Source organism: Chanodichthys erythropterus, chromosome 1 (genome assembly GCF_024489055.1).
Source record: "Chanodichthys erythropterus isolate Z2021 chromosome 1, ASM2448905v1, whole genome shotgun sequence".
Taxonomy (NCBI): Eukaryota; Metazoa; Chordata; class Actinopteri; order Cypriniformes; family Xenocyprididae; genus Chanodichthys; species Chanodichthys erythropterus.
The window spans coordinates 9,786,828-9,811,792 of NC_090221.1; the positions used below are offsets into that span (position 1 = coordinate 9,786,828).

Genomic DNA, 24,965 nt, shown 5'->3' on the forward strand with positions numbered 1-24,965 from the left:
AGAATATCATTCAAATTTTAAAAGATATAATGGTTTTAATGCACATATGGAACGTAAGTCTACTGACTTAACCGTTTAATAATAGGCTAATAGTTAAATTTTCCGAAGTTATAATATTATAATATCATCGCCTCGTGTTTTTTATGCATAATTGGGACTAATTTACATGACGTATATTATTTTAAATGTTAAATTTTAATATTTATGAATATTATGAATGGTAATTGTGTTTCTTGAAGGTTATTTATTTGAAAATTGACGTAGCGTTTTATAAAGAAGTAGCCTATTAGCCTATAAAATAATATTTTCTTATATTATTTTATATTTGATCATTATTGAATTAGGCAAACTTCCTGCTCTGTTCAATCAGCCAGCTGAATAGTCACAAGAGTGTCGTGGGTTTGAAGACAAGTGTTGATTTAGTCAGTGGTATTTGAACTTTAGACTTTATCAAGGGGAGGGATTGTACGTCGGAAATGGACACTGAGGAAAAACACACTAAACAGTTTCGGTTAGCAGCTCATTTTCTGATTCCCGGAAAGAAAAATGTGTCGTTTAGCTAACTAAGCGTTCAAAGTTTGTAAAGAGCTGTTTGGTTTAACTGTGTGTAGACAGCTTTATTCAAAGGGACGAGAGAAGATAGCCTTGTGTGTGGACAACAGGTGACGGCTTCTGATGAACACCTGAAATACAGGTTAGATTCAATGACACTTATTAACAAAACTAATAATCCTCCTGAAACATTTGGAGAAGGAGAAAAGATTATGTTCGATGTTATTCTATTTTTCAGACTTTAATCAGACGTAAATCAATTACTGAATTTATGAAACGTAACTTGAGAAGCTAAAATATGAGCTTATATATTCAATGATTAAATAATGTGATATATAATTATGTAAAATTATCATCACTTTGAATGTTTTGTTTTAAAAACAAAGTAAAAAGAGGAACACAAATGAGGAAGTGCTCGTTCCTTTCCCCATGAGAAAACAAAATCATTCATATTGCTTAAATAGGCCTTTTGTTGTTTTCATTTTAAATTAAAATATTAATCTTATTATTTGCTGAATGATCTTATTCCATTGAAGCATATTATATTCATTTCCCCCCATCCAGATTTGAACATTTACAGCCTAGAGAAGTGAATATCAGGAAGATGTTTTTCTCTGGTTATGTAAGCCTCTTCAGTTTGGATCTTATCTAAATAGCTTCCCGGGGATCCGCCAGTATGTATGAGGGGAGCAGCAGTGGGCCCATCAGTTCTGAGGAACATTTTAATACCCCTGTGGGAGAAGCAGCGCTGCCTTCAGAAGAACCAAAAGATTCAGACTTTAAAGCCTCCGGCAATGATGGAAGTAATTCAGATTCCCCTAAAAGCAGGATAACAAGCCAATTCCGCTCAAATGTTGAAGAGCGATACTCGAGACATGGAGCTCGGCCCGTGTCTCCTGCCTTCAGCGCCTCCTCTCGCAGATCCAGACTTCAAAAACAGCTGGAGGTCTCCGAACCGGGCAGCAGCGCCTCCCGCAGACTCTCCGTTGATGCTTCGGAGAAGGGCTCTCTCACTCCTGCTATGCGTAAGAAGTATTTAAAAGAGTTGTTTCTGAACAACAAATCTGGATTGTCAAGTATTTTATCATCCAAACACAAATCGTCAAAAGAAGAGGAGGAGGAGGCTGCGAACGGCGACACTGTGAACAGCGGCGCACTTTGGGCGTTGGATCCCATGGAGCACGCGTGGATGCTCTCTGCTGTGGATGGGAATTATGACACTATGGTGGAATTTCTCGCTGAAGATCCCAGTTTATTGAGCAGAAAAGACTTTATTAGTGGTTTTACGGCTCTCCACTGGTTAGCCAAAAATGGAAAGGACGAGACACTGATTAAGATTCTCAGGCATGCTGAACAAGAGGGGCTGTCAGTGAATGTGAATTTGAGAGGCAGTGGAGGTCTGACGCCTCTACATTTAGCTGCCATGCATAACCAGTACATGGTTGTGAAGATTTTGGTTGGTGCATTCAGTGCTAATGTAGACATTATGGACTACAGTGGGAAAAGAGCATGGCAGTATCTTAAAGACAATGCACCAACAGAAATTAAGGAGCTTCTGGGAGCCTGGGATGATGAGTCCTTCGTATGGGTTTTGAATGTAAACAACAGTGCAAGTCAAGCACAAACTCGACTTGAAGAACATACTCAAGAAAACAGAGTCGAGGTGGATGCTTCAGGAGGATTTGCACGCCAGCGATTTGCATCATTTAAGAGGCTGTTGTACAACGTTGGTCTGCTTGAAAAGATCTGACATGTTTGTCAGGTCTTTACTGTTATACACTTGAAATGTTTTTATTAGTGACAAGATTTGTATGGCAATATGACAACTATTTAACCTGATAACAGTGTTGTGTATGATATAAACTTTAATCTGTTTAATAAACCAAATTGCAATGAACTTCAATACTGGAGACTTTTTTTTTTATAAATAAAAACCTGTTTATCCTTAGTAAGAATGAGGCTAAAAGCTCAGAGAAAGACAATGAAAGTGCAGAACCACACACTGGAAAATTTCAACTTTGGCATTTTGCATTTTCACAAAACAAAAGGATCCAAATAATTCTGGTTTCGATGACAAATCTTTTATTTAGCAAGGACATAACCAGAATATCTGTACAAAAGAGACTGCTGTTCCTGATAGCATGGCTTCTCTCCAGCTCTGGATGAGTTGGTGGTCCTGGCAAGGAACAGATGGAGGGGGGTGCTGAAGTAAATCTTGTTTACAAGCCCAGCTTGGTCCTTCTCCAGTGTCTCCTCTTGGAGTTGTACCTGCAAAGAGATTTGCGAATATAAAGCATCACACAGGAAAACAATTAATATGGATTACACTGGAATCTTAGTTTGCTTCTTAACTGCACTGCTCTAAAACTAAAAACGTGGCAAATGTAAGGTTAAATTGTCAAATTAAGTCTAATTGTATCACTTTAATGCACTGTTAAATGGTTAGTTCACCCAAAAGTGAAAATTCTGTCATTAATTACTCACCCTCATGTTGTTCTACACCCATAAGTTCATCTTCAGAACACAGATTAAGATATTTTTGATGAAATCTGAGAGGTATACGACATCCATAGATGCGACATCCAATTTAACCACCACTTTCAAGGTCCAGAAAGGTACTAAAGACATCGTTAAAACTGTCAATGTGACTGCAGTGGTTCAACCTTAATTTTATGAAGCAACGAGAATACTTTGTGTGCGCAAAAACAAAAATCTCATTATTTTAAATATTTTATACACCAATATCTTCTCTTCCATTATTGTCCTTACGCAGTTGACGCAGTGAAGGCTTCCATGTTTACGTATAATTGGGCAGCGCTGTTCATGTGTGTAGCATGATGCATGCATGTGATGCTGATGCAAGAGTCGGCCAATAACGAGTCAGCATTCTGACGAAGAACCTGGAAGTGCTGGATGTAAACAACGTATGAGACAGAAGAGAAGATTTGTTTTTACACAAAAAGTTATGGTCGCTTCATAAAACTAGGTTGAACCACTGCAGTCACTTCAACTGTTTAAACAATGTCTTTAGTACCTTTCTGGACATTGAAAGTGGTGTTTATTTTGCTGTCCATCTCAGATTTCATCAAAAATATCTCAATGTGTTCTGAAGATGAGTCTTACGGGTGTGGAACAACATGAGGCGTGTAATTAATGTCATTAATGTATATTTTTGTGCTAACGAACACTTTAACATTAAAGCAGCAACAATGTACTGATAACAAGCATTAATGAGATACATTTCTATTTTAACCTCAATGTTAAAAAAAATTAAAAAAATAAAACAATTTTAATCATATGGAAATGTGTCTCCACAACAGAGCATTCACACGTCACATGGGAGATGACAGTAATCATGACTCTAAAGCAGATGATGCTCTCAGCAGGATAATGGCAGTACTCCCACAAAAATTGAGCACTGTAATTGCGTCCTGCTTTCGTTTGGATACTATAAACTACACGACAAGAAAACTACTAGCACTTTAAGACTAGTTCAGTACAGCGGCAAATAACCACTACTACACAATCATATCAACACACCTGATCTTGTTGCCAGTTTTCATCCTAATCCACTGTGGGATCGGCCTGTTCTGCTTCTGCTTCTTTGCGAGGAAGCGTTTGATTCTGAAGGTCTTGTGCGACGCCTGAAACACAAATGTGAAGCAGTCAGTCAGGCAATCTGCAATGGCTGGAGTTAGCCATCCCGTCACACATCTTCGGGGAGAGATTTCATTATGTGTCGAACTATAATCGGTTCAATATTACATACCATTAACTAAGAACTTCAACCTATATATAAATATGAAGCGATGTGCAAGAATACAATAACATATTGGACGATGTTTTATGATTCTCACTTACCATTTCGGAGATCGCAATCCGTTCACCACTATGGCGGTAGTCGAAGAGGAGGAACCATGGGAAACGCAAGGACTGTATATCCGAGTCACGGATAGACCTACTGCTTTACATCACAGCGACGACCAGTGGCTCCACGGAGCTACTGCGTAATGCTGATATTTCGTCTTTTGAAAATAAGCAGCTGTATGCTTCTCAATCAATGCACATCTTTTTAAAACTGTAAAACCTCAGTGCCAATCCAAGAAAAAGATTCATTTTATGTCAACTCCCTCCTAAATATGTGCAAACAAAGACCATGGAACAACTGACACCATGTCTTTTTCAGTTTTTTTTGTTTGTTTGTTTGTTTTAATGCCAACTGCTTACATTTTGGCACAGGTGTGTATTTTTATTGAAATTTTACAAGTTCACCCTCATTTCCTTTAAATCTATTTTGCACTAGGTACTAAACATTTCCTCTCAGAACCTTTTGGACAAAAAATGTCCCCATTGAAACCCAATAAAACTGCAATTTTTAATCCCAGGGCCATTTAACTGTAAATTGTTGCAATCTTTGTTAGTAGGCTTTCATTTTGTTGGCAAGGCTTCGAAATTTAAAACTTTTTACCATATGGTGCCATTTTCAGATTTGGCCTTTAAAGCAAATACTCGCTTTATTCTTGTTTTCTGTTTATGCATATTATGGAGCCAATTGGATAAATTATTCAGCTATAATTGTGTGGGTGTGTTGGTATGTGTGTTATAAAAATTGTGTGCATGTAATAAAAAAAGACTACTGCAAAACACAAATCCAACCACTGTGTGTTCCAGTGAAGTTTTGCTGGCATCTAATGGGAAAAAAATTGGTACTGTGCCCAAACAAAATTTTACTGAAAGCTAATTTTTTGAGATATCAACCTCAAATTTGGAACACAACTTGTTTAGATTTATGGCTTTGATTTTCAACATGTTAAACAGTTTTAGAGTTCAACATGTTTCATAAAATATATATTTTATATAAAATAATGTTCATTAATCATTTTCATAAAATGAAACCTCTATAACTCTTTTTTGGTTTCACTTTTTAAAGGTGCCATCGAACGTTTTTTACAAGATGTAATATAAGTCTAAGATGTCCCCTGAATGTGTCTGTGAAGTTGCAGCTCAAAATACCCCATAGATTTTTTTTAATTAATTTTTTTTTAATTAATTTTGAGGCATAATTAGAAATGCGCTGATTCAGGCTGCGGCCCCTTTAATTGCTCGCGCTCTCCGCCCCCTCCCGAGCTCTCGACTCTATCACTGCATAAACAAAGTTCACACAGCTGATATAACCCTCAAAATGGATCTTTACAAAGTGTTCATCCTGCAACATGTCTAATCGCATAAGTATAGTATTTATTTGGATGTTTAAATTTGATTCTGAATGAGTTTGATAGTGCTCCGTGGCTAAAGCTAACATTACGCTGTTGGAGAGATTTATAAAGAAGAATGAAGTTGTGTTTATGAATTATACAGACTACAAGTGTTTAAAAATGAAAATAGCGACGGCTCTTGTCTCCGTAAATAGTTAGAAACGATGGTAACTTTAACCACATTTAACAGTACATTAGCAACATTTAGAAAGACAATTTACAAATATCACTAAAAATATCATGATATCATGGATCATGTCAGTTATTATTGCTCCATCTGACATTTGTTGCTATTGTCCTTGCTTGCTTACCTAGTCTGATGATTCACCTGTGCAGATCCAGACGTTAATACTGGCTGCCCTTGTAATGCTTGAACATGAGCTGGCATATGCAAATATTGGGGGCGTACATATTAATGAGCCCGACTGTTACGTAACAGTCGGTGTTATGTTGAGATTCGCCTGTTCTTCAGAGGTATTTTAAACAAATTAGATTTATATAAGAAGGAGGAAACAATGGAGTTTGAGACTCACTGCATGTCATTTCTATGTACTGAACTTTTGTTATTCAATTATGCCAAGGTATATTCAATTCGATGGAACCTTTAAACTTTTTACTTCAACGAGATTCTGACAATGTTTTTTTTTTATTTTTTTTTTTAAATGAGACCGAACTTGAGTGCTTCAAATTTTTATGACAGTTTTTGACAGATATTTTTGTCCACTATGGACCAATGTGTAATTTGTTTTAATTGACGGACAAGGGTTAAACAAAAATTTAGATTGCAATGTATCTCTTCAAAACAAGAGTATCTTTTCTTTTTTCTCACTTTGTTATATTTTGTTAAGCCTTTGTCAACCTTGTTACTATGATTTTCTACAGTAAACAAATAATTTAAACTTAATTTATAATAATCAGCATTAAATTATTTCTAAAAATGACATTAAGCAGGTGTTTCAACTTTAAAATATTAGCTATATTCCAAGCTAAACATTAAATGTAATTGCAATTAACACTTGAAAACATCTTTGTCTTATAGAAAGTTTAAAATCTTTAAGAAATGTACTTTAAGAATAAACTTTTCAGAATGAAAAAGCATCCATTTTGTGGGATGAAAAAAAAAAAAAAAAAAATGACCAAAGAAACTTAATAAATAAAGCAAAACACAAAGTAACATATAGGTTGTTCATTTATTGTCTTTTTGGATTTCTCTTCATATTTTGACAAAGCTGCAACTATAAAAGGAAAACAAGCTGTTTTGAGTTGAGGATTAGTTACAATGGAACATACAACTGGATGACAGCACACATGACAGTTTCCAAACCAAGCTAACCAGAGGATGCATTTTTCTGAGTGGTAAGATATGCTTCAATACCAAAACTATAAAAAGGCCACATCTGTTTTTGCATATAATTTAGTCGACTTGCAGAAAAGAATTAACAGTGATCAAGGCATCAGCATCATAAAGCATGGCTCTCTTTCCACCTGACCAATCCCTAAACAGAACAGAAATGGCTGCAGGCTACATCCATGCTCGGAGAACACAAATTCATTACTGATTGTCTGAAGTGAAATGCACTGTATGATACCAGATAGAAGGGTTCGGGTAAGGCGCGGAAGATCTTTCTAAAGCAGAACAGTGAGAAATGTTGAGCAAGCTAGATCAGACGTTTTATAAACTATGAAACAGAAAAGCAAGGGAAGTAAAACAAGTTTGGCTGTGTACCAAAAGTAAGGCCACTTTGAGTTAACATGGTCCAATCACTTTGGCTTCTCTCGTGGTTATGTCCCGTTTCTCAAATCTAACCGTCGGTTAGGACTTGCCTTGCTCATGAACAGGAACTTTAGGGGCTCATTCAGGCACTGGAGGGCAACAGGTATGTGCTCTCGTGTCAATGACGAGAGGTTTTTTTTTGTTTGAATGTGTGGGGATTTCTTTTGCTGACAGCACCATGTTTTTGAGGTGTTTGTCCTGATTAGAACAGAGCCCCTCCTCTCTTGAGACATCATTTCATGCTAGCGGAGCTGCTTCCTCACTCAGCCACTTTCTCTTGAGAATTCTTAGACTCCCGCTCAGCCCTCCTGTCCGCTGCGGGTCCATCTCCTCCTGCTCCTCCTCCCCGGTTACGGCTCCTCGCCCCGGGCTGGTACAGCTGAATTGCAGGCCGATCCTAAGGCAGAAATGTAAAATGAATTATTATTAGCCATATGTAAAATAAATCAGTAAAAAAAATATCATAAAAGAGCAAGTACCTTATTTCTCAGACGGTCCCTTTTGGCACTGTCTTCCTTTTTGTTGTCCTTTGATGGCTTTTCGGGATGAGCATTAACTGAGGACTCTCCGGTGTTTTCATTCTTTCTTCTCTCCCAAACGCGCTCCTTGTCCTTCTTCCCTTCGTCCTCTCTCTTTTTGTAGGCGTTTTCTCCGTCCTGACGTTCCCTTCTCCTCCTCCGTTCTTCATCCTGCCTTCTGATGCGTTCTTTTTCTTTCTGTCTTCGCTCTCTGTCTCTGTCCCGGTCTCTCTCTCGGTCTCCATCACGTTCTCTGTAATCTTTATGCCCACTATCCTCTGATCTACATGACAATGCATATTGACAATGTGATATAACAATGAAAGGAGAAGACTTGGAAAGTCAAAGATGGATTGAGTAAGGCTGGGAATGTTTTTCATCTAGCGCTAGTGTGGCGTGTAACCAAACTTACTTGGGCCCCTTCTCTTCTCTGTGTTCACCATTCTGTCTCTTCTTCATCTCTCCTCCTCCAGGAGGTCGATCTTCCTTCTGTTTCTCTCTGTCTTGTTTCTTAGGCTTGTCTTTTGGCTTTTCAGTATCACCATTGTCTGCTTTCTCTGGTTTTCTTAAGAGCTGAATGACAAAACAACAGGTGTTTACTTCAGGACGCATTAAACTGATCAAAAGAGACAGTAAACATCTATAATGTTACAAATGATTTCTATTAGAAATAAATGCTGTTTTTTTTTTTTTTTACTTTTAATTCATCACGGTTTCCACAAAAATATTAAACATCACAACTGTTTTTAGGATTGATCAAAATAATAAATGTTTCTTAAGCAGCAAATCAGCATATTTAATGAATATCAGAAGGATCATGTGACACTGAAGACTGGAATAATGATGCTAAAAATTCAGCTTTGAAATCACAGAAATACATTACATTTAATTCTATATGCTCAAATAGAGAACAGCTATTTTAAATTGTAATTATATTTCACAATATTACTGTTTTACTCCATTTACTGTTTTTTTTTTTTTGTTCTTTTAGTAATTAAACAATAATAATGAATCCAGGAAGTCAAATATATTTGCACAATTATGTACCTTGATTTTTGGCTGATCATCTTTAGGTTGGTCCTTATCCTTATCAGATGCCTTTTCTCCTTTTTTCAATTTCTCAGCCTCTTTTCTTTTTCTTCTGTCCTCCTCTCTCCACTTACGCCGTTCTTCATCTCGTAAGCGTTTGCGCTCTAGCTCTCTCCGTCTCCTCTCTTCCTTCTTCTCTTCTCGGATCCTCTGGGAAGGACAGGATGAGAGTGCATAAACACATGCAGTATGACATATTATATGTATGGAAACCAAATTAACTGGTGACAGGCTAATGAGGTATGCAATTACATCAGTAAATATTACACCCACACTTTACCTGTTTATTCTTAAGGAAGTCCAAGAGAGGTGTTGTCTTTTTAGCTGGAGAAAGAATATTTTAAAAGATTTTTAAAAAAGAACAAAATTGTATTAAGTTGTTTTTTTAAGAATGGAGGCTTGTTTCCCCCACAGACTAACAAAATAAAAAAGGTAATTGTGACCTTTTTATCTCACAATTCTGACTTTTTTTCTCGCAACTGTGATATAAACATAAAAACAGAAAATTTGCAATTGCAATTGTGAAAAAAGTCAGAATTGTGAGATAAAACCTTTTATATTTTTTATTCCGTAGTGGAAATAAGCTTCCATACTTTTTTGCCAAAACTCACCACTGAGCTCTTTTGTCTTGGCTTCTATTTCCTCAAGTAAAGTCTCCGGATTAGAAGGAAATTTTTCCTCATCGCCATTGTAGAACTCCAAAAACTTTTTGTAATCGGCATCTAGTAGGAAACAGGTAAACAAACAAAGTCAGCATGAAATGAAAATTCTTATCATCTTTTCTCCCCTCTTGTGATGTATATCTCACTGAAGCAGCTTCTCAAATGAGAAAAAATGTAGTACAGGAATTATATCCATCAGAATATTGATTAGATCATTGTTGTTTGTGAATTGCTGCAATCTTATGTGATTGACAGGTTGCTGGAGGGGAGGAATTATTTTCCAGCTCTTGCACTCGTGCCCACGTCATCAGGGAAGAAAAGAGGAGTCATTGTGAAGGGAGGGCACATAAATAAAAAAAATAATAATGTAGACGGACAGATCATTTATAATAGGCCCTGCAATATACCATAAAAAATATGAATTGTCAAATTTGATTTCATGGTGACTAACATTTTCCCAATGTTAACTATTGTTTGTAATGATTATATATTTTACCATCTTCAATTGTTCCACTTTTGGCATCCTTCTTCTTGCTTCTTTTCTTAGCAACTTTCTGGAATGGTGCAAACTCAACAATGGCTGGATATTCTTGTCCTGTAATATACAAAAAAATAAAACAAAAAAACGTTTTTAATGTAAGAGAAGTTCACCAGCATAGAAAACACCTCAGTCTGAAGCATAAAAAAATTATTATTATAATAATAATAATGAATTACTAGAAATCTCTACAGCATTTTAGGAGAATTAACAAATTCCTAAAACAATTGATTAGAGAGTAAACAATGAATGCTGGAAATAATAATGTCACATAAAAGCCAAACCTCTATTATCAATAAAGACATAGCCATCAAAACGGTCTCTGAAGAGAACTATGTCATCTTGATTTTTGAAATTCAGATATGCTCTTGCAAACAGATGAGGGAAAAGACTGCAAATAAACAAACACATCGATCAGCCATAAAATACTTTTTATTCCTCTCACTTTGCTGATTTCTTTTATGAAATACAGCATCTACAAACCTAGTATCACTAGAGAAAAACTCCAGGTAATCCAGCTCTGGAAGAGGCTGCAGTTGCTCCTCTAAGTCTTCTTTAGTTAGACTCGGAGGCAGACGTCGAATCACAATCTAAAAATATGGTAAAAACAAAGAACAAAAATCTATATTGGAGTTACTTGCATAAATACAATTTATATATTGTTATATACTGTAATACCCATACGAAACATAAGTAAAGGTGTTAGATTAGAAGAGTTAAAGTTGTTAACCTAACATGCTGGAATACTTTACATGCTGATATATAATACATCTGTTATAGCGCTAAAGCTCGCAGTGATTGCAAACTTTGACAGGAGGATTTGCTAACCAGTATGTTCAGGCATGCTTATCTGCAACGTTTAACTCAAACACCGACTAATATGTAAACATATCACTACAAATACAGCCACAAACAATATGTTTAGAATTTCAAATGAAAGCGCAAAGCTGCTTTGTTCGTAGACTATTTGTGACAGGAATGTAGCCAGCTAGCCTGCCTGCTAACGAACTAACGTTACCTTTGTCATAGCCTCCTTCTTCTCTTTATTTGGCTTCTCTGCTTTTTCGTTGTCGTCACACTTTATTTCCACTTTCTTTTCTCTGGGACGCGTGTTTTCCTTGTCCTCCTTCATGGTCCCTTGCTAACTTTAGCAACGACGTCTGACTTGATGTTTCTTGTTGTTATTAATCGAGTCTGCTATCTCTCTCTCCAGTGCTTATAACTTTCCGCAGTTGTTTCTCCGTAAGACCAGCAGGGGCCTCTGATTGGCTACAGCTCATGACGCAAAGAGTCGCTTAATAAGACGAGGAGCGTCCACTTTTCCACTCTGCGTCTGTGTCCGTAACAGATGAGATGGGGAGAAATCTCTACTTTAATGATAATTAGCGACTGTTGATGGCAATAGCAGCATATCTGCCACAATTATTACATTAAAAAATCACACACTGCTTGTAAAACCAATACTTAAGATGCTCTTTCATGAAGAGTGGACAGGCTAGATTTTTTCCGTACTCCTCCCAACTCTTTAGTTATGTTTTATCGTTTAAAATTGATCAAAAACGTAATTCTGAGCTACGCATGTCCCGCTTAAGGAAGTGGCCATTAATCTGTTAATACCTTTTTTACAGTCTATGGTTAATACTTAAACCAAGAGCCACAATGCGGCGCTGCAGTATTTCACGCGAGGTTTTCACATGCGGAAGTGAATTATACACTTCTCGGAAGTTGTTTATGTGACCGTCATAAGGGCAGACATTTTGGCCCGTGTAAAAGACACTTTTGCAAGAATTTGTTGGAAAATATTAAATAACCCGTGTCTGCTAAAACTATTTCTTTGTATTTTTACCCTCATATTTTACCACAACCATGTGGTATGAGATATTGCCCGGGTTTGCTATTATGACAGTATGTCTGATGATTCCTGGTATTGCAACTGCTCAAATCCAGAAGTTCACAAACGGTGGAAAGGTGAGTGGTGATGATGATGAACAATGTTTTGTCAGTCTCTAGTCACTGAGTATCTGCTTTAGTGAATATTTTAATAGCTAGAAATGTTTGTTTCACCCTGACATTGGCCAGATATTTCTGTATGCCCTTGTATGTCTGAAGCATGAAATCCCTTGTTTTTGAACTCCTAGGAAAAGCGGATTGCACGGGTTCCCTATCACTGGTATTTGATGGAGAGAGACAAGAGAGTGTCTGGAAGTGGTGAACATTACCGAGCCAAGGTTAAAAAAAGATATACTTGTATAAGCTTGTGTAAATATGTATCAGTACTGACAATATGCTCACCAAAGCAGGTGTTGTAATATTTTTCTTTGTTTGTCGTTTTTTTTTTTTCACAGGGACTTGAAAACATCAAGTGAAAAGCCACCCAGATGAAACTGAAATGTACATTTTGTCCAGCTGTCTATTAAAATTTTGTCTCTAAATTATAATTTGCTTGCTGTTGTCATCTTTTTTCATATTTGAAATATTTTCATAAGAGTTGTTACATGGTTATGTTTTGATACTGGTCCACTGTGGTGTGAATATACATTTGGAAATTGTTTTGCATGGTTTATGATATTAGATTTATGGAACAGGATCAGATTTGATTCCTTTCCCAATTAACGTAGACAATTACTAAAAACTGAAACCTAATTTTGATGCCAGAATTCAAGCAGCACATTAAAAACATTTAATTAAATAACTTATCACTTTATCATGTACTCAAGATTAATGATGGGTAATATAAAGTGCTTGGTCCAATCCCTGCAGTTTTTACAGAGGCAGATAAATACATTGTTCATTGTACATATACTCGTCTACAAAAAGTGCTTAAAATGATTATAATCGATCAATTTAAATGGATCTACAGAATACTTGATATTATACAAAGTACACATAATGTGCATAAACGGGTTGTAATATGATTATGTAATATCCAGGCTGCACCGAATCCTTGGTAGCACTTTATAGTCCTATTTTGCATATACATACTATATACTACTTAGTGTAATAATTACAATTACTGGGTAATAACTAGGTACTAGTCCTGAACCTACCCATAAACTTAATCTTAACCCATGTAGTTACCTTATATTATTCAGTATGCTCTTGGTAAGTACACTAAAAGTGCACACTGTAAAATTAAGTGAAACCAAATCCTTTGACAGCTTCAAATGGAGCATCAGTAGACATAATATAGTATGTTATACAATAAGCAGACAAATTGTACTTTAGTAATAACACTTATTTTGTAAAGAGAATCTTGTGTGCTTTTTACATCCATTTAGAAGTCCAGTGGAGACAATTGAAGTAAGAAGTAATAAAGTACACATTACATACTCTTTACCAAACCATTATGCTTACAGCACTCTTGGTGGCTCTTACAGTCAGATAATTGTGATTTCCAGGCCCGGAAAAGTCATGGAAATGGATATTTTCAAAATCATGAAAATTACTATTGTGAATGCATTTCAGCTCTAAACATTCTCATTGTGTTGATATTGCTATTTGTAAATGCAATCTCAGATAAAGCCAATTTTTAAAAATCCTTATCCAGTAACTCACGACTGGAAAAGTTATCAAAAATCATTGGTCAAATAATAATACAGGGATATTTCCCATAGAGCAGGAGTTTGTGACTTGTACAAATAACTGATCTCGGAATGTAAAAATCCAGCATTTTATAGGATTACTTCCTATGTTGCCATCTAAACTGCATGTACTTAATTTAAACAAAGCATTTCTTAAAAAAAGAAAGAAATGAATATTGTTGAAAGTTCCAGCAATTAGAGATTCAAAGTACAGAACTTAAAAACAAAGTCTACGGTTTATCTAACCTCACAAGGTTAACACGGGGTTATAACTACAGAAGGGGTAAATTCTCATAGTTAATTAAAGTTCCAGCATGGCAGTGGATCACATGACCATTGTTTATTTAGATGCAAAATCACATGAAGGGTATTGCATTAGGAAATTAATTGAGTTCTACTAATTAAAAAAAATGTACACAACAATTTGTTCACAAGCCTCTCACTGTGTATTGTACAGGAGGATGTCCAAGCAGAGAAAAATGTATACAAACACATATTTCAGTAAAATCTGTCTCAGTCATGTTTTAAGCTGTCTTCTTCCTTTTAAAACAGAAAAAGGACAAACGAAAACTGAAAACATAATTCTGCAGGACAGTCTACTTCTCATCTTTGCCTTTAGTTTTTCTGTACACCATTTCCCTGAAGCTGGAAAGGATTTTGCTCTCCCTCTTTCTCCTTTCCTCTTGGTTAAAGGATGCAAGCGCTCTCTTCTCATCAGCACTGTAGATCTGGTTTTCCTTTCTCAGACGCACAGCCTCCATACGCCGATGTCTGAGGGCATAAAAATGTGCATGATAAACCTACAATGCCTATTATAACAGTTCAAAAGTGAACTACCATTCAAAAGTTTACAACTATAACATTTTTAAAAACATTTTCAGCATTATTACTCCAGTCTTCAGTGTCACATGATCCTTCAGAAATCATTCTAATATGCTGATGTTCTCATATAAGAAACATTTCTTATTATTATCAATGTTTTATAATGTTCATAATAACTTGTTACACAAGTACATACATGCCTTGTATGAAAAATGAACGTTCAAAAGAACAAATTCATTTGAAATAGAAATATTTTGTAACATTATAAATATATGTACACTTTTGATCAAGTGAATGAGTCCTTGCTTAATAAAAGCATTAATTTCTTTCAAAAAAACTGACCCCAAACTATTGGACAATAGTGTATGGTGCATAAATGTATAAAAGCTTTGTACCTGCTTCCACTCATGACAAAGCCAGATTTCTCAAACTCTGCAATCTCATCACTAGTCAAGCCGATTTCACCTCTTCTCGGAATACGTTTTCCTGCTTTGACAAACTCTGCCATAGCCGCACCTTCACCTGGTAGCAAAGCGTGGCCAAAACTATAGAAAAAAATGATAAGGCAGAAATATTCGGTTCAAGATACAGGATCAAAAATGATTTAAAACCAGTGACTGTTATAAATAAGCAACAGAGTGGAGGGGGAATCATTTGCTTACTCTAAAGGTTTATCATCTTGGGACAGGTGAGTGAGAGGAGCTTCAGGTCCAACAACATGTTCTCCAACACCAGTCTTCTCCACCCATGAGATTTCATTGACATCCTCTTCTTCCTCCTCTGAATGTTCACTGCTAGAGCTACTGGACTCCTTAAGATTCTTCTTCGCCTTCTTCTTCTTTGACTTCTTCCTGCGAGGACAAAATCAGGATACTTTACAAAAAGATTCAAGCCTTGCTGATTCAATATACACTTACTATAGATGAAAACAAGATTCTCACTTTTTATTTTTCTTCTTTTTTTTCTTCTTTTTCATCTCTTCTGCAAAACAAGCAAGTAAACATTTCATATAATCACCTTACATATAATAAGCATAATGCATGTTTAAGAACAAACATTAGTGCCCCAAACCTTCAGAATCACTTTCTGACTCGCTGTCCTCTGAGTGCTTTCTGTTTTTCTTCTTCTTTGATTTCTTCTTCTTCTTCTTTTTCTTTTTCTTCTTTTCCTCTGTAGGCATGAAATCAGTTATTTAGATTATTTATTCAACAACTTCCAGGTCATGTTTGGTAAACATGACCAGGAACTGAGATGTTAAAGAATCATTTACCCTCTGAACTTGAATCAGAGCTGCTGTTCTTCACGTCCTCTTCAACAGGAGTGTGTTCGTCTGAGCTATTACAAGAGATCAGATGAAAATGTTTAAGCACATGGAGTATATGATGACTATATTAGGGGTGGGGGGAAATCAATTCACATACAGTATGAATTGCGATTCTACATTCTACCGATTTGCATCAATTCACAAATTTCAAATATCGATTTTCTAAAGTGGATTTTAGGAAATTCTTGCTATTGTCATTGCACAAGTACAGTTAAAATTTCTTTCATGGCTCAAGGTCATATGGAAAGACACTTTAAAGGCAATGTGATTTGATTTGATTTGATGAGGGGCTTTTTTAATCAATACATCGATATTGCAATATTATGTACCTATTATTTTATCTAACCAGTTACATTTTTATCAACTCAGCAATGCAACCAAAATATAAGATAAAAATAACTGAACTCTCTGAAAACTGCAAGTCCCAATCGGGACATCCCCCAAAAAGAGTTTTTAAATAATATATAAATAAATAAACAAGATGAATTAGTCTAGTAGTGAAAAAAAAATACATTTATATAGAGAACGATACATCTAAAATAAAAAAATAAAATAAAAAATAAAAAGTTGGGAAAATGTATTAAAGGTGCCCTAGATTGTTTTTTTACAAGATGTAATATAAGTCTAAGGTGTCCCCTGAATGTGTCTGAAGTTTCAGCTCAAAATATCCCATAGATTGTTTTTAGTTAATTTTTTTAACTGCCTATTTTGGGGCATCATTAACTATGCACTAATTTTTTCAGCACGGCCCCTTTAAGAGATGCGTTCCCTCTGCCACACGAGCTCTCGACTATATTACAGTGCATTTACAAAGTTCACACAGCTTATATAACCCTCAAATGGAACTTTACAAGATGTTCGTCATGCATGCTGTATGCATGCTTCGGATTATGTGAGTAAAGTATTTATTTAGATGGTTACTTTTGATTCTGTGTGAGTTTGAGGCTGTGCTCTGTGGCTAACGGCTAATGCTACACTGTTGGAGAGATTTATAAACAATGAAGTTGTGTTTATGAATTATACAGACTGCAAGTGTTTAAAAATGAAAATAGCGACAGCTCTTGTCTCCGTGAATACAGTAAGAAACGATGGTAACTTTAACCACATTTAACAGTACATTAGCAACATGCTAATGAAACATTTAGAAAGACAGTTTACAAATATCACTAAAAATATCAAGTTATCATGGATCATGTCAGTTATTATTGCTCCATCTGCCATTTTTCGCTGTTGTTCTTGCTTGCTTACCTAGTCTGATGATTCACCTGTGCAGATCCAGACGTTAATACTGCCTTTCCTTGTCTAATGCGTCGAATGGGCTGGCATTATGCAAATATTGGGGTCATACATATTAATGATCCCCGCTGTTACGTAACAGTCGGTGTTATGTTGAGATCCGAGTGTTTTCCGGAAGTCTTTTAAACAACTGAGATTTACATAAGGAGGAGGAAACAATGGAGTTTGAAACTCACTGTATGTCTTTTCCATGTACTGAACTCTTGTTATTTAACTATGCTGAGGTAAATTCAAATTCTGATTCTAGGGCACTTTTAAATATTTGATGACATCTAAGTGACAATGCAGAAGTGCAAATGTGGCTAACATGAGTGTCAAAATAAAGGTGCATCTAAAAAATATCTAAATTGTGTTGTATTGATATATTGTATCGTCATTTGATTGACTCGACCCCTATTATGCCTCATAACACAGATATTTAACAGTACAGACAGTAAGGATATATGTGGTACTCACTCAGGTTCTCTGACTCTTGGAGAATATCCCCAGACCTCAGGACATCCCACTTCACCAATTCTCTCACGTTCCTGCAGACGCCTTGACAGAGAAAACAGAAATGCCACAAACTTTGTATATTACAACAACAAAAAAATGACTTGCGCAAGTGTAGAGAACATGCGTCTAACCTCGCGATGAAGGCGTCTTGTCTCTGTCGTTGGGCATCGTCTCTCTTCTCATAGTAATCAGACCTTGATCCAGCACCGTGTTCTCTGTCTCTCTGATCTGTCCAATTTATCCGATCTCTTTCCCTTGACCTCGAGCGACTGCGAGAATTGCCAAATCGGAACCGGTTTTTGTTCCTCTCTTTATCGGTGTATCGCGATTTGTGCTCGTCTTCATGCTCGTATCTGTGGTTCTTCAGTCCTCGGTCGGGTGAGCGGCTGCTGGAGCGGCTGTGTCGGCGTCTCTTCGGGCTCACAGGGCCTGAATATTTGACGTCCAGCTCAGGCATTACTATAATCTTATTTACTTGTTAATTTAATGACTTTCTTTTATACTGTTAGGTCAAAAACGTCGTGTTAATTACATTTTGTTGTCATGTCGCAGTTCACCATTAGCAAAGCTTATCTAGCTAGATTAGCGTACTGCGATTTCGAGTTCTTGTGTCTACTGATACAAAAATAACCATTTATACAAATTACGATTATGTTGAGACTCACCACGAAAGCTGTAACAACTTAAACGAGGATCATGGGACCAAAATGTTTACTAGTATCGTTGAACTACTACTACTTGTGTCTGCTCTGCTTGTGTTTACGTTTCCGCTACGTTAAATTCTTCTATTCTGAAGAATGACTCATTGTGACAAGACACGCGCAATATCGCCCCCTGGAGACCCGGAAGGTGCGTATTTGGACAAAATGGCACTCAAATCTGTTATTGAACATATTGGAAAAGCCTATGAAAAAATTATTTTCGTGAATTTGCTTTTTAAGCACCTGACAGCTTGCTGAATGTATATCTATGTTGTTTTATCGTGTTCACTGGTTCACTTTGTTTGCATAAAATTATTTTAATAAATGCTAGACAGAATAAGCATTTTTATAATTTGGACTTTTGACTCAAAAGCTGATATTTACTGAGATATAACCCTGATGCAAACGTACCCATCTGACAACCCTTCTTATCTACAGCCGTAGCAACTATGAGACTGTTAATAATACTGTAATAAAATGTTTACACATATGTAAACCTATTGTATACTATGTCTTGTCAATAGAGAACTTTATAATTTTCAGTTATAATAATAATAGTGTGATTATTTTATTATATAATGCACTTTTATACAGACTCAAAACTGTAAATATACACCTTATTAGTTATTTTATTTACAAAATGAGACTAGTAACCTGAAAAAAATATGGAAACCTTTTCAAATATAAAAACAAATAAACTGAAACAACAATGTAAAACTAAATCTTTGTAATTTGCCCTAATTTGCATATATTTTTAATCTATCTTCTCTATATATCTGCATCATATATGTGACCCTGGACCACAAAACCAGTCATAAATCACACAGGTATATTTGTAGCAATAGGCAACTGTATGGGTCAAAATTATTGATTTTTCTTTTATGACAAAAATCATTAGGATATTAAGTAAAGATCATGTTCCATGAAGATATTTTGTAAATTTACTACCGTAAATATGTGAGTGGATATGCATTGCTAAAGACTTAATTTACACAAATTTAAAGGTGATTTTCTCAATAGGCCTATTTTAATTTATTTTGCACCCTCAAATTCCAGAGATGTATCTCGGCCAAATATGGTCCTATCCTATCAAACCATTCATCAATGGAAAGCTTATTTATTCAGCATTCAGATGATGTATAAATCTCAATTTCAAAAAACTGACCCTTATGACTGGTTTTGTGCTCTTTGGTCACATATTTGTTCTCTAAGTGCCTTTGTTTATTTGTGCTTGTGCAAATACAAGTAAAGTTTAAGAAGAAATCTTCCTGCCTGGCCTCATTAACATTCATCACACGTATGTTGTGACAGACATTAGTGCGCGACTCCTGTCGGCTGTTGGAGGCGCAAGCGCGAGACTCGTTCATCTCACACACAAGGATCTCGAGCTCCGTTGTGTTGTCCACGGCAACCGACTCACGTTATCGCTGTCATTATTGTTTCTCAGCAAAGGGAATCGTGGATTTTAACGGGTCGCTTTGCAGGTATACGATTTTGAGAATTCAATCCCGAGATTGTAGTTGATTAAAACTTTAATTCATCTTATTTAACCTGCATGCGCGTTGTTCTGCATCATATAGTCAGATAGGCCGCGCGCTGCCGCCAAACCAGGAAGGAGGGTTGAATCGAGCCATTTGTTTTTGTTTTCACACTGACCGCTACCCACCGGTGCCATACCAGTTCTGAGTGCTATCATCAAAAAGCTGTGGGCTCACAGAAACAATATTTTGTTTAATCACGTAAAACTAGTCAAGAGCACTAGTTTTATGTTACTTTTCAAGCGGCACGTCTTTATGCCTGTCTTTGTTGCTGTACAATTAGCCAGCTAGCGTGCCTTTGGTTCTCGTGCTACAGCTTTCACATTCTATAGCCGTGAATTTAGAAACAAATTAAGTTGTATTGAACTTTTCAAGCATGTGTAGAACGACATAACAAAAATATGATATGAAAATATGATTTATTTGTCATTGCTAGAATGTGTCTGAGAGTATCTCTTGCATAATTGACAGCATTTGCATTGTTAGTTACATTTTAACATGTTTTATAATAGATTTAATTTGTTGTTGTTATTAATGCTAAATCTTATTAAAGTATTTTATTATACTCTTTTCCTCACAGGCATGTCGAAACTAAAGCTAATATCTGCAGCGGACACTCAGTACCCAGCATCACTGTTGAAGTCCATCAATGATGAGCGACACAGCGGTAAATTCTGTGACATCACCATAGTCGTGCAAGACCGCAAGTTCAAGGCCCACAAATGTGTGCTGTCTGCCTCGAGTACCTATTTCCGACAACTTCTCTCAGTTGCTGGAAAAGTTGTAGAGCTGAACTTCCTCAAGGCAGACATCTTCGATGTGATCTTGAACTACATATACACTTCAAGAATCTACAGGGTTCGATCTGACAGACTTGAGGATCTCATCAGCGCTGGTCAAGTTTTGGGCGTGACGTTCATAGCCAATTTAGGAACGCCACTCGCACAAGTCAAGGGATTACCCGGCCTGTCCAAAGAAAGTGACAACAACAGCGTCAATTCCTCTGAGAAAAATGAGACCATAGCCGAGGATATGCCGATCATTACCGAGACGTTCTCGCTGTCTGCTGAAGAGTTCAACATGGCAGGTGGTAATGCAGAAAAGGAAGTGGACTCGGACGATGATATTCTTTTTGTCTCGAAAACAGAGGCCCCGCAAGCTCAAAAGAACAAGATATCAGATGTTAGCGACACCGAAGGAGGACCAGAGGCTAAAAAACAAAAAGTCACAAACGAGGAAGGAATCGCCTCTGAAGATTCAGTAGCCCAAGTAAGTAACGACAAGCTTCCTTCTGAAATCAATACATCTCTTCAAAATAACCTTGAGCCCCAACCAGACGTCGTGCTCCTCTCAAACCCAGAAACCAGTAGCAGTATTCTCACTTCACCAGTAAAAACGAGCTCACACAGTGAGCCCACAACCCCAGCTTGTGTGAACAGCCTCCCTTCAGATCCTCACAGCACCTCACTACCTTTAGACAACAACGAAATACTTGGTGTCCAAAAGAAAAAGGTCCTTCTTGAGCACTCGCCCGATCATCCTGGAAAAATCAGACTGTCGGATGTAAGGCCAATGTATAGCACCAATAATGGACCAATACCTGAAATAAACATGGTCCCAGCTATGTCTGCGAAAAAGACGATAACGTTAGACAAAGCCTCGGAAATCGATTCGCTATCGCCGGGTTGTAAAGTATATGCCAATATTGGTGAAAACACCTACGACATCGTTCCAGTAAAAGACGATGCGGGGGAGGGAATGGCTCCTGGTGGGAAATCGCAAATGCCACACGGTTCTCCCAACATGGCCAATAATAACTCGCCTCAAAGAAAGAAAAAATCAAAGCTGGATCAGGAGGATCACTATGAACTCATCATGGACGGAAAGACCTTTTACGTGTGCATTGTGTGCAAGCGTCCCTATGTGTGCCTGACGAGCCTCAGGCGGCACTTTAACACTCACTCGTGGGAACGAAAGTATCCGTGCCATTACTGCAACAAGGTTTTCGCCCTGGCCGAGTACAGAACCAAACACGAAATCACACACACAGGCGAAAGACGGTACCAGTGTTTACTGTGCAATGAAATGTTTCTCAATTATCAGATATTGTCCACCCACTGCAAGCAAATGCACAACCAAGATCCTTCGGGAAGGAAAGAGAAAGATGACTCTTGCAACAACTTGTATCGTCTGCTGCCTTGTAAAACGTTGCAGTTCAAACCTTATTCCTTTGTGTCCGAGGAGTCGGGGGGGATTCCGGTGATTAATGAAGATGGGATTGTCCAACATGTAAACCCCGACAAGGAGCACTTTACCAACCAGCCACTTCCATCTAGCCAAAACAAAGCACTGAGCTGGGATGACATCTTTGTAGAATCCGAAGCACAAAACAGGCCGATGGCTCACGTTCGATCAGGACAACGGCCTGTCGACCAAATAAATGCTGAAACCACGAACGAATTTGAGTTTGTTATACCAGAGACGTACTGAGCGTGCTCGTTCACTCCTCTGGCTCAGGTGCCTTGTTCATTTGTTAGTGTTTAAATTTGAGGCGCAGGTTCTGTGGACCATTTGATTGAAGACTCAACTCCAGTATCCATGAACTGAAAATGGAAAATTGTTTCAAGGTGCTTTAATGTATATTTAGAAACATTTGTTACTTAGTGCTGGATTACAGTTCAGTTTCACAGTCCATTATTAAATCTTAATAATGCTTCATCAGATAATATGACAAAGTAGATAATACATATTTTATGTACAGCTACATTAGATCTGTGTAGAGCTGACCTTTTAATATTTTCTGTTCTGCACAGTACAACCATGTTGGATGTAATTTGTAGGGATCAAGTACAAACTGTTGCAGTTTATTTTTTACAAATATGTAACTTTAATGTGTAAATGCTTTTTCGGAGTGTTACATAAATTCCAAAATCAAACATAACAGTGAAATCAGTAAACGGTGAAAGAGACGCTAACATTGTTTTAATTTTCTTGTTGGCATATTGTAGTTTTTAATAATTGTTTGGCACTAGATAGATCAATGTTAATGGCAGGTTCTGGTCATGCGATAAGAACTGGTTTGAATGTTTGTATTTATAGTTTTTGATGATTGTCGGCCGCTTTTAAGAAGGATGGAGTAAATATATAAAATGTTTATGTCATCTGTCCATTAGTTATGTTTTGAGGTTGTTTATTTATAATACATTAAGAGTATTGAAGAGAAATATTCATCCCTCGTCCGGGCATGTCTAGAGAAACAAGATACCGAAATGTCCAGGGTAATCTAAGGGTAACGTCGGTAATACAAAGGACCTCTCTTTTTATTTTGTATATACATGTATATCATTTTTACAATTATTTTTTCAGCATAGTTTTATAATTAATTAGCTTTGTGGGCTGTGAGAAGAATCTGTGAATACAATGAGATTCCTTCAGTCAGAAGTAGTGCTCTAACACCATAATCATGTACATAATAGTACTAAAGACCTTCATTTTAACAGTTTCTTCCCTTTTGGAAACTATTTATTATTAGGTCTTAGTGTGATATTGAATGAAATAAAACTTTGAAGAACATACACATGTATTTCTTTTATTTCCAAGAGCATCATGAAAGTGATTAGTATTTTCCAGTATGATACCACCAGTCATTGATATGAGCATTCCTGCCTCTCTATTATATCAGAGTGGATCTTGACGACGAACATATTATGACGCATCAGTTCATGATTAGAATCTGTAATGTGAAGGCTCCACATGATGCGGGAGAAAATGAATTCGACGGTCAAATGCCGGTGGACATATTTGGAAATGCATGTGTGTTAATGAAGCAAAAAAAAAAGGCCATTCCAGATATACATTTTATATTTAATACTGAGCTGAACTATCAGTCTTTAATTTTAAGATTTTAACACCAAAGGTAAACAATGCTTTCATGTAACATGAATGTGATCAAAAATGAAGGATTGAGGCAAAGATCTTACTTTATAGCATGTGGCTGTAGTATATTCACCAGTTGCACTTTAACATCAACCAGTAAGTCATAAAATTGTTGTAATATCTCTACTCACTTCAGTAAATGACAGTGTTTTTGTATGTAAAATACAGCGTATAGACTTGACACTCACAGTGAACACACAACTGGATAAAAAGGGAGATCACTACAAGTCTTAAGACTCAACTTTGTTGTTAGGAGAAGGCGGTTTGATTGTTCGGTTTATGTACAACATGTACAGCATTGCACACGCACACACATATCATATTTGCAATATGGAGAGACTTTCTGTTATTACGTAGTGAACAATTAAGTGTTAAAATTCATGTAAGGTTATATAATGATAACTCCTTTTTTACATTCGGTAAGTCCTGTCATGTCTAGACAGAAACACAATGGCAACACAAAATGGCAGATGAATGTGAGATGTACAGGTTTTGAAAGTCCTCACATTCTTGTAAGAGCTTATTACTGTGCATAAATCAAGCAAAATATATTTTTGTCACAAAAGATTATTTGAATTTGTGACGACTGTGTGCTTGACAATGCAAAAGAAACACCACACATTACAGGTTAGATCTTTGATCCTAATGAAGCACTCAGGACAAAATGTAAGATTCAGCCTAAATGTATGTACAGTTTTTGCAATCTAGCTGCCCGAAACAGTTACAAATAACTCAAGTAATTACGTAGAACTGTGTAAATTCTGAAGACAATAAAGTGCAAATCAATTGCAAGATAAGAGACGCAGAGGCGACGCAAAACACTTTGTGCCACTTTGGAAGGGAGAAGTTCACATTATGGATTTACGCAGAGGAATCACAAGTAG

The 24,965-nt window shown here is 36.6% G+C and overlaps 6 protein-coding genes and 1 non-coding gene across 8 annotated transcripts; 3 read left to right on the forward strand and 4 right to left on the reverse strand.

Moving 5' to 3' along the window:
• Positions 1 to 10: 10 nt before the first annotated feature.
• Positions 11 to 2,479, forward strand: sowahd (sosondowah ankyrin repeat domain family d). Its single transcript, XM_067374741.1, has 3 exons — positions 11 to 53; positions 345 to 694; positions 1,117 to 2,479. Exon 3 carries the CDS (start codon positions 1,229 to 1,231, stop codon positions 2,300 to 2,302), a length of 1,074 nt encoding a protein of 357 aa, XP_067230842.1. The 5' UTR covers positions 11 to 53; positions 345 to 694; positions 1,117 to 1,228; the 3' UTR covers positions 2,303 to 2,479.
• Positions 2,480 to 2,617: 138 nt separating this feature from the next.
• Positions 2,618 to 4,516, reverse strand: rpl39 (ribosomal protein L39). The gene is made up of 3 exons (XM_067374860.1): positions 4,414 to 4,516; positions 4,093 to 4,196; positions 2,618 to 2,820 (listed from the first exon to the last, which is right to left on the reverse strand). The coding sequence occupies exons 1-3, from the start codon at positions 4,414 to 4,416 to the stop codon at positions 2,772 to 2,774; spliced, it is 156 nt and encodes a 51-aa protein (XP_067230961.1). The 5' UTR covers positions 4,417 to 4,516; the 3' UTR covers positions 2,618 to 2,771.
• LOC137024045 (small nucleolar RNA SNORA69) lies at positions 3,904 to 3,990 on the reverse strand. Its single transcript, XR_010895617.1, has one exon. It is a non-coding gene; the product is annotated as a small nucleolar RNA SNORA69 (small nucleolar RNA).
• A 2,476-nt stretch (positions 4,517 to 6,992) lies between the features above and the next one.
• upf3b (UPF3B regulator of nonsense mediated mRNA decay) lies at positions 6,993 to 11,624 on the reverse strand. The gene is made up of 10 exons (XM_067374938.1): positions 11,407 to 11,624; positions 10,872 to 10,978; positions 10,673 to 10,779; positions 10,347 to 10,445; positions 9,800 to 9,910; positions 9,469 to 9,512; positions 9,147 to 9,338; positions 8,512 to 8,672; positions 8,061 to 8,382; positions 6,993 to 7,978 (listed from the first exon to the last, which is right to left on the reverse strand). Exons 1-10 carry the CDS (start codon positions 11,518 to 11,520, stop codon positions 7,841 to 7,843), a joined length of 1,395 nt encoding a protein of 464 aa, XP_067231039.1. The 5' UTR covers positions 11,521 to 11,624; the 3' UTR covers positions 6,993 to 7,840.
• Positions 11,625 to 12,102: 478 nt separating this feature from the next.
• Positions 12,103 to 12,826, forward strand: ndufa1 (NADH:ubiquinone oxidoreductase subunit A1). The gene is made up of 3 exons (XM_067374949.1): positions 12,103 to 12,356; positions 12,527 to 12,616; positions 12,734 to 12,826. Exons 1-3 carry the CDS (start codon positions 12,255 to 12,257, stop codon positions 12,752 to 12,754), a joined length of 213 nt encoding a protein of 70 aa, XP_067231050.1. The 5' UTR covers positions 12,103 to 12,254; the 3' UTR covers positions 12,755 to 12,826.
• Positions 12,827 to 14,194: 1,368 nt separating this feature from the next.
• Positions 14,195 to 18,679, reverse strand: nkap (NFKB activating protein). Its single transcript, XM_067387424.1, has 8 exons — positions 18,038 to 18,679; positions 17,868 to 17,948; positions 16,062 to 16,126; positions 15,863 to 15,961; positions 15,733 to 15,772; positions 15,454 to 15,642; positions 15,187 to 15,336; positions 14,195 to 14,740 (listed from the first exon to the last, which is right to left on the reverse strand). The coding sequence occupies exons 1-8, from the start codon at positions 18,361 to 18,363 to the stop codon at positions 14,566 to 14,568; spliced, it is 1,125 nt and encodes a 374-aa protein (XP_067243525.1). The 5' UTR covers positions 18,364 to 18,679; the 3' UTR covers positions 14,195 to 14,565.
• zbtb33 (zinc finger and BTB domain containing 33) lies at positions 18,619 to 23,790 on the forward strand. 2 transcript variants are annotated; one of them, XM_067387406.1, is made up of 2 exons: positions 18,619 to 18,755; positions 20,726 to 23,790. In XM_067387406.1, exons 1-2 carry the CDS (start codon positions 18,704 to 18,706, stop codon positions 22,633 to 22,635), a joined length of 1,962 nt encoding a protein of 653 aa, XP_067243507.1. In that variant the 5' UTR covers positions 18,619 to 18,703; the 3' UTR covers positions 22,636 to 23,790. The 2 variants fall into 2 exon arrangements, with proteins under 2 accessions (XP_067243507.1, XP_067243513.1); XM_067387412.1 differs by lacking the exon at positions 18,619 to 18,755 and adding an exon at positions 19,901 to 20,091 and having other exon boundaries at positions 20,726 to 23,789.
• Positions 23,791 to 24,965: the final 1,175 nt, after the last annotated feature.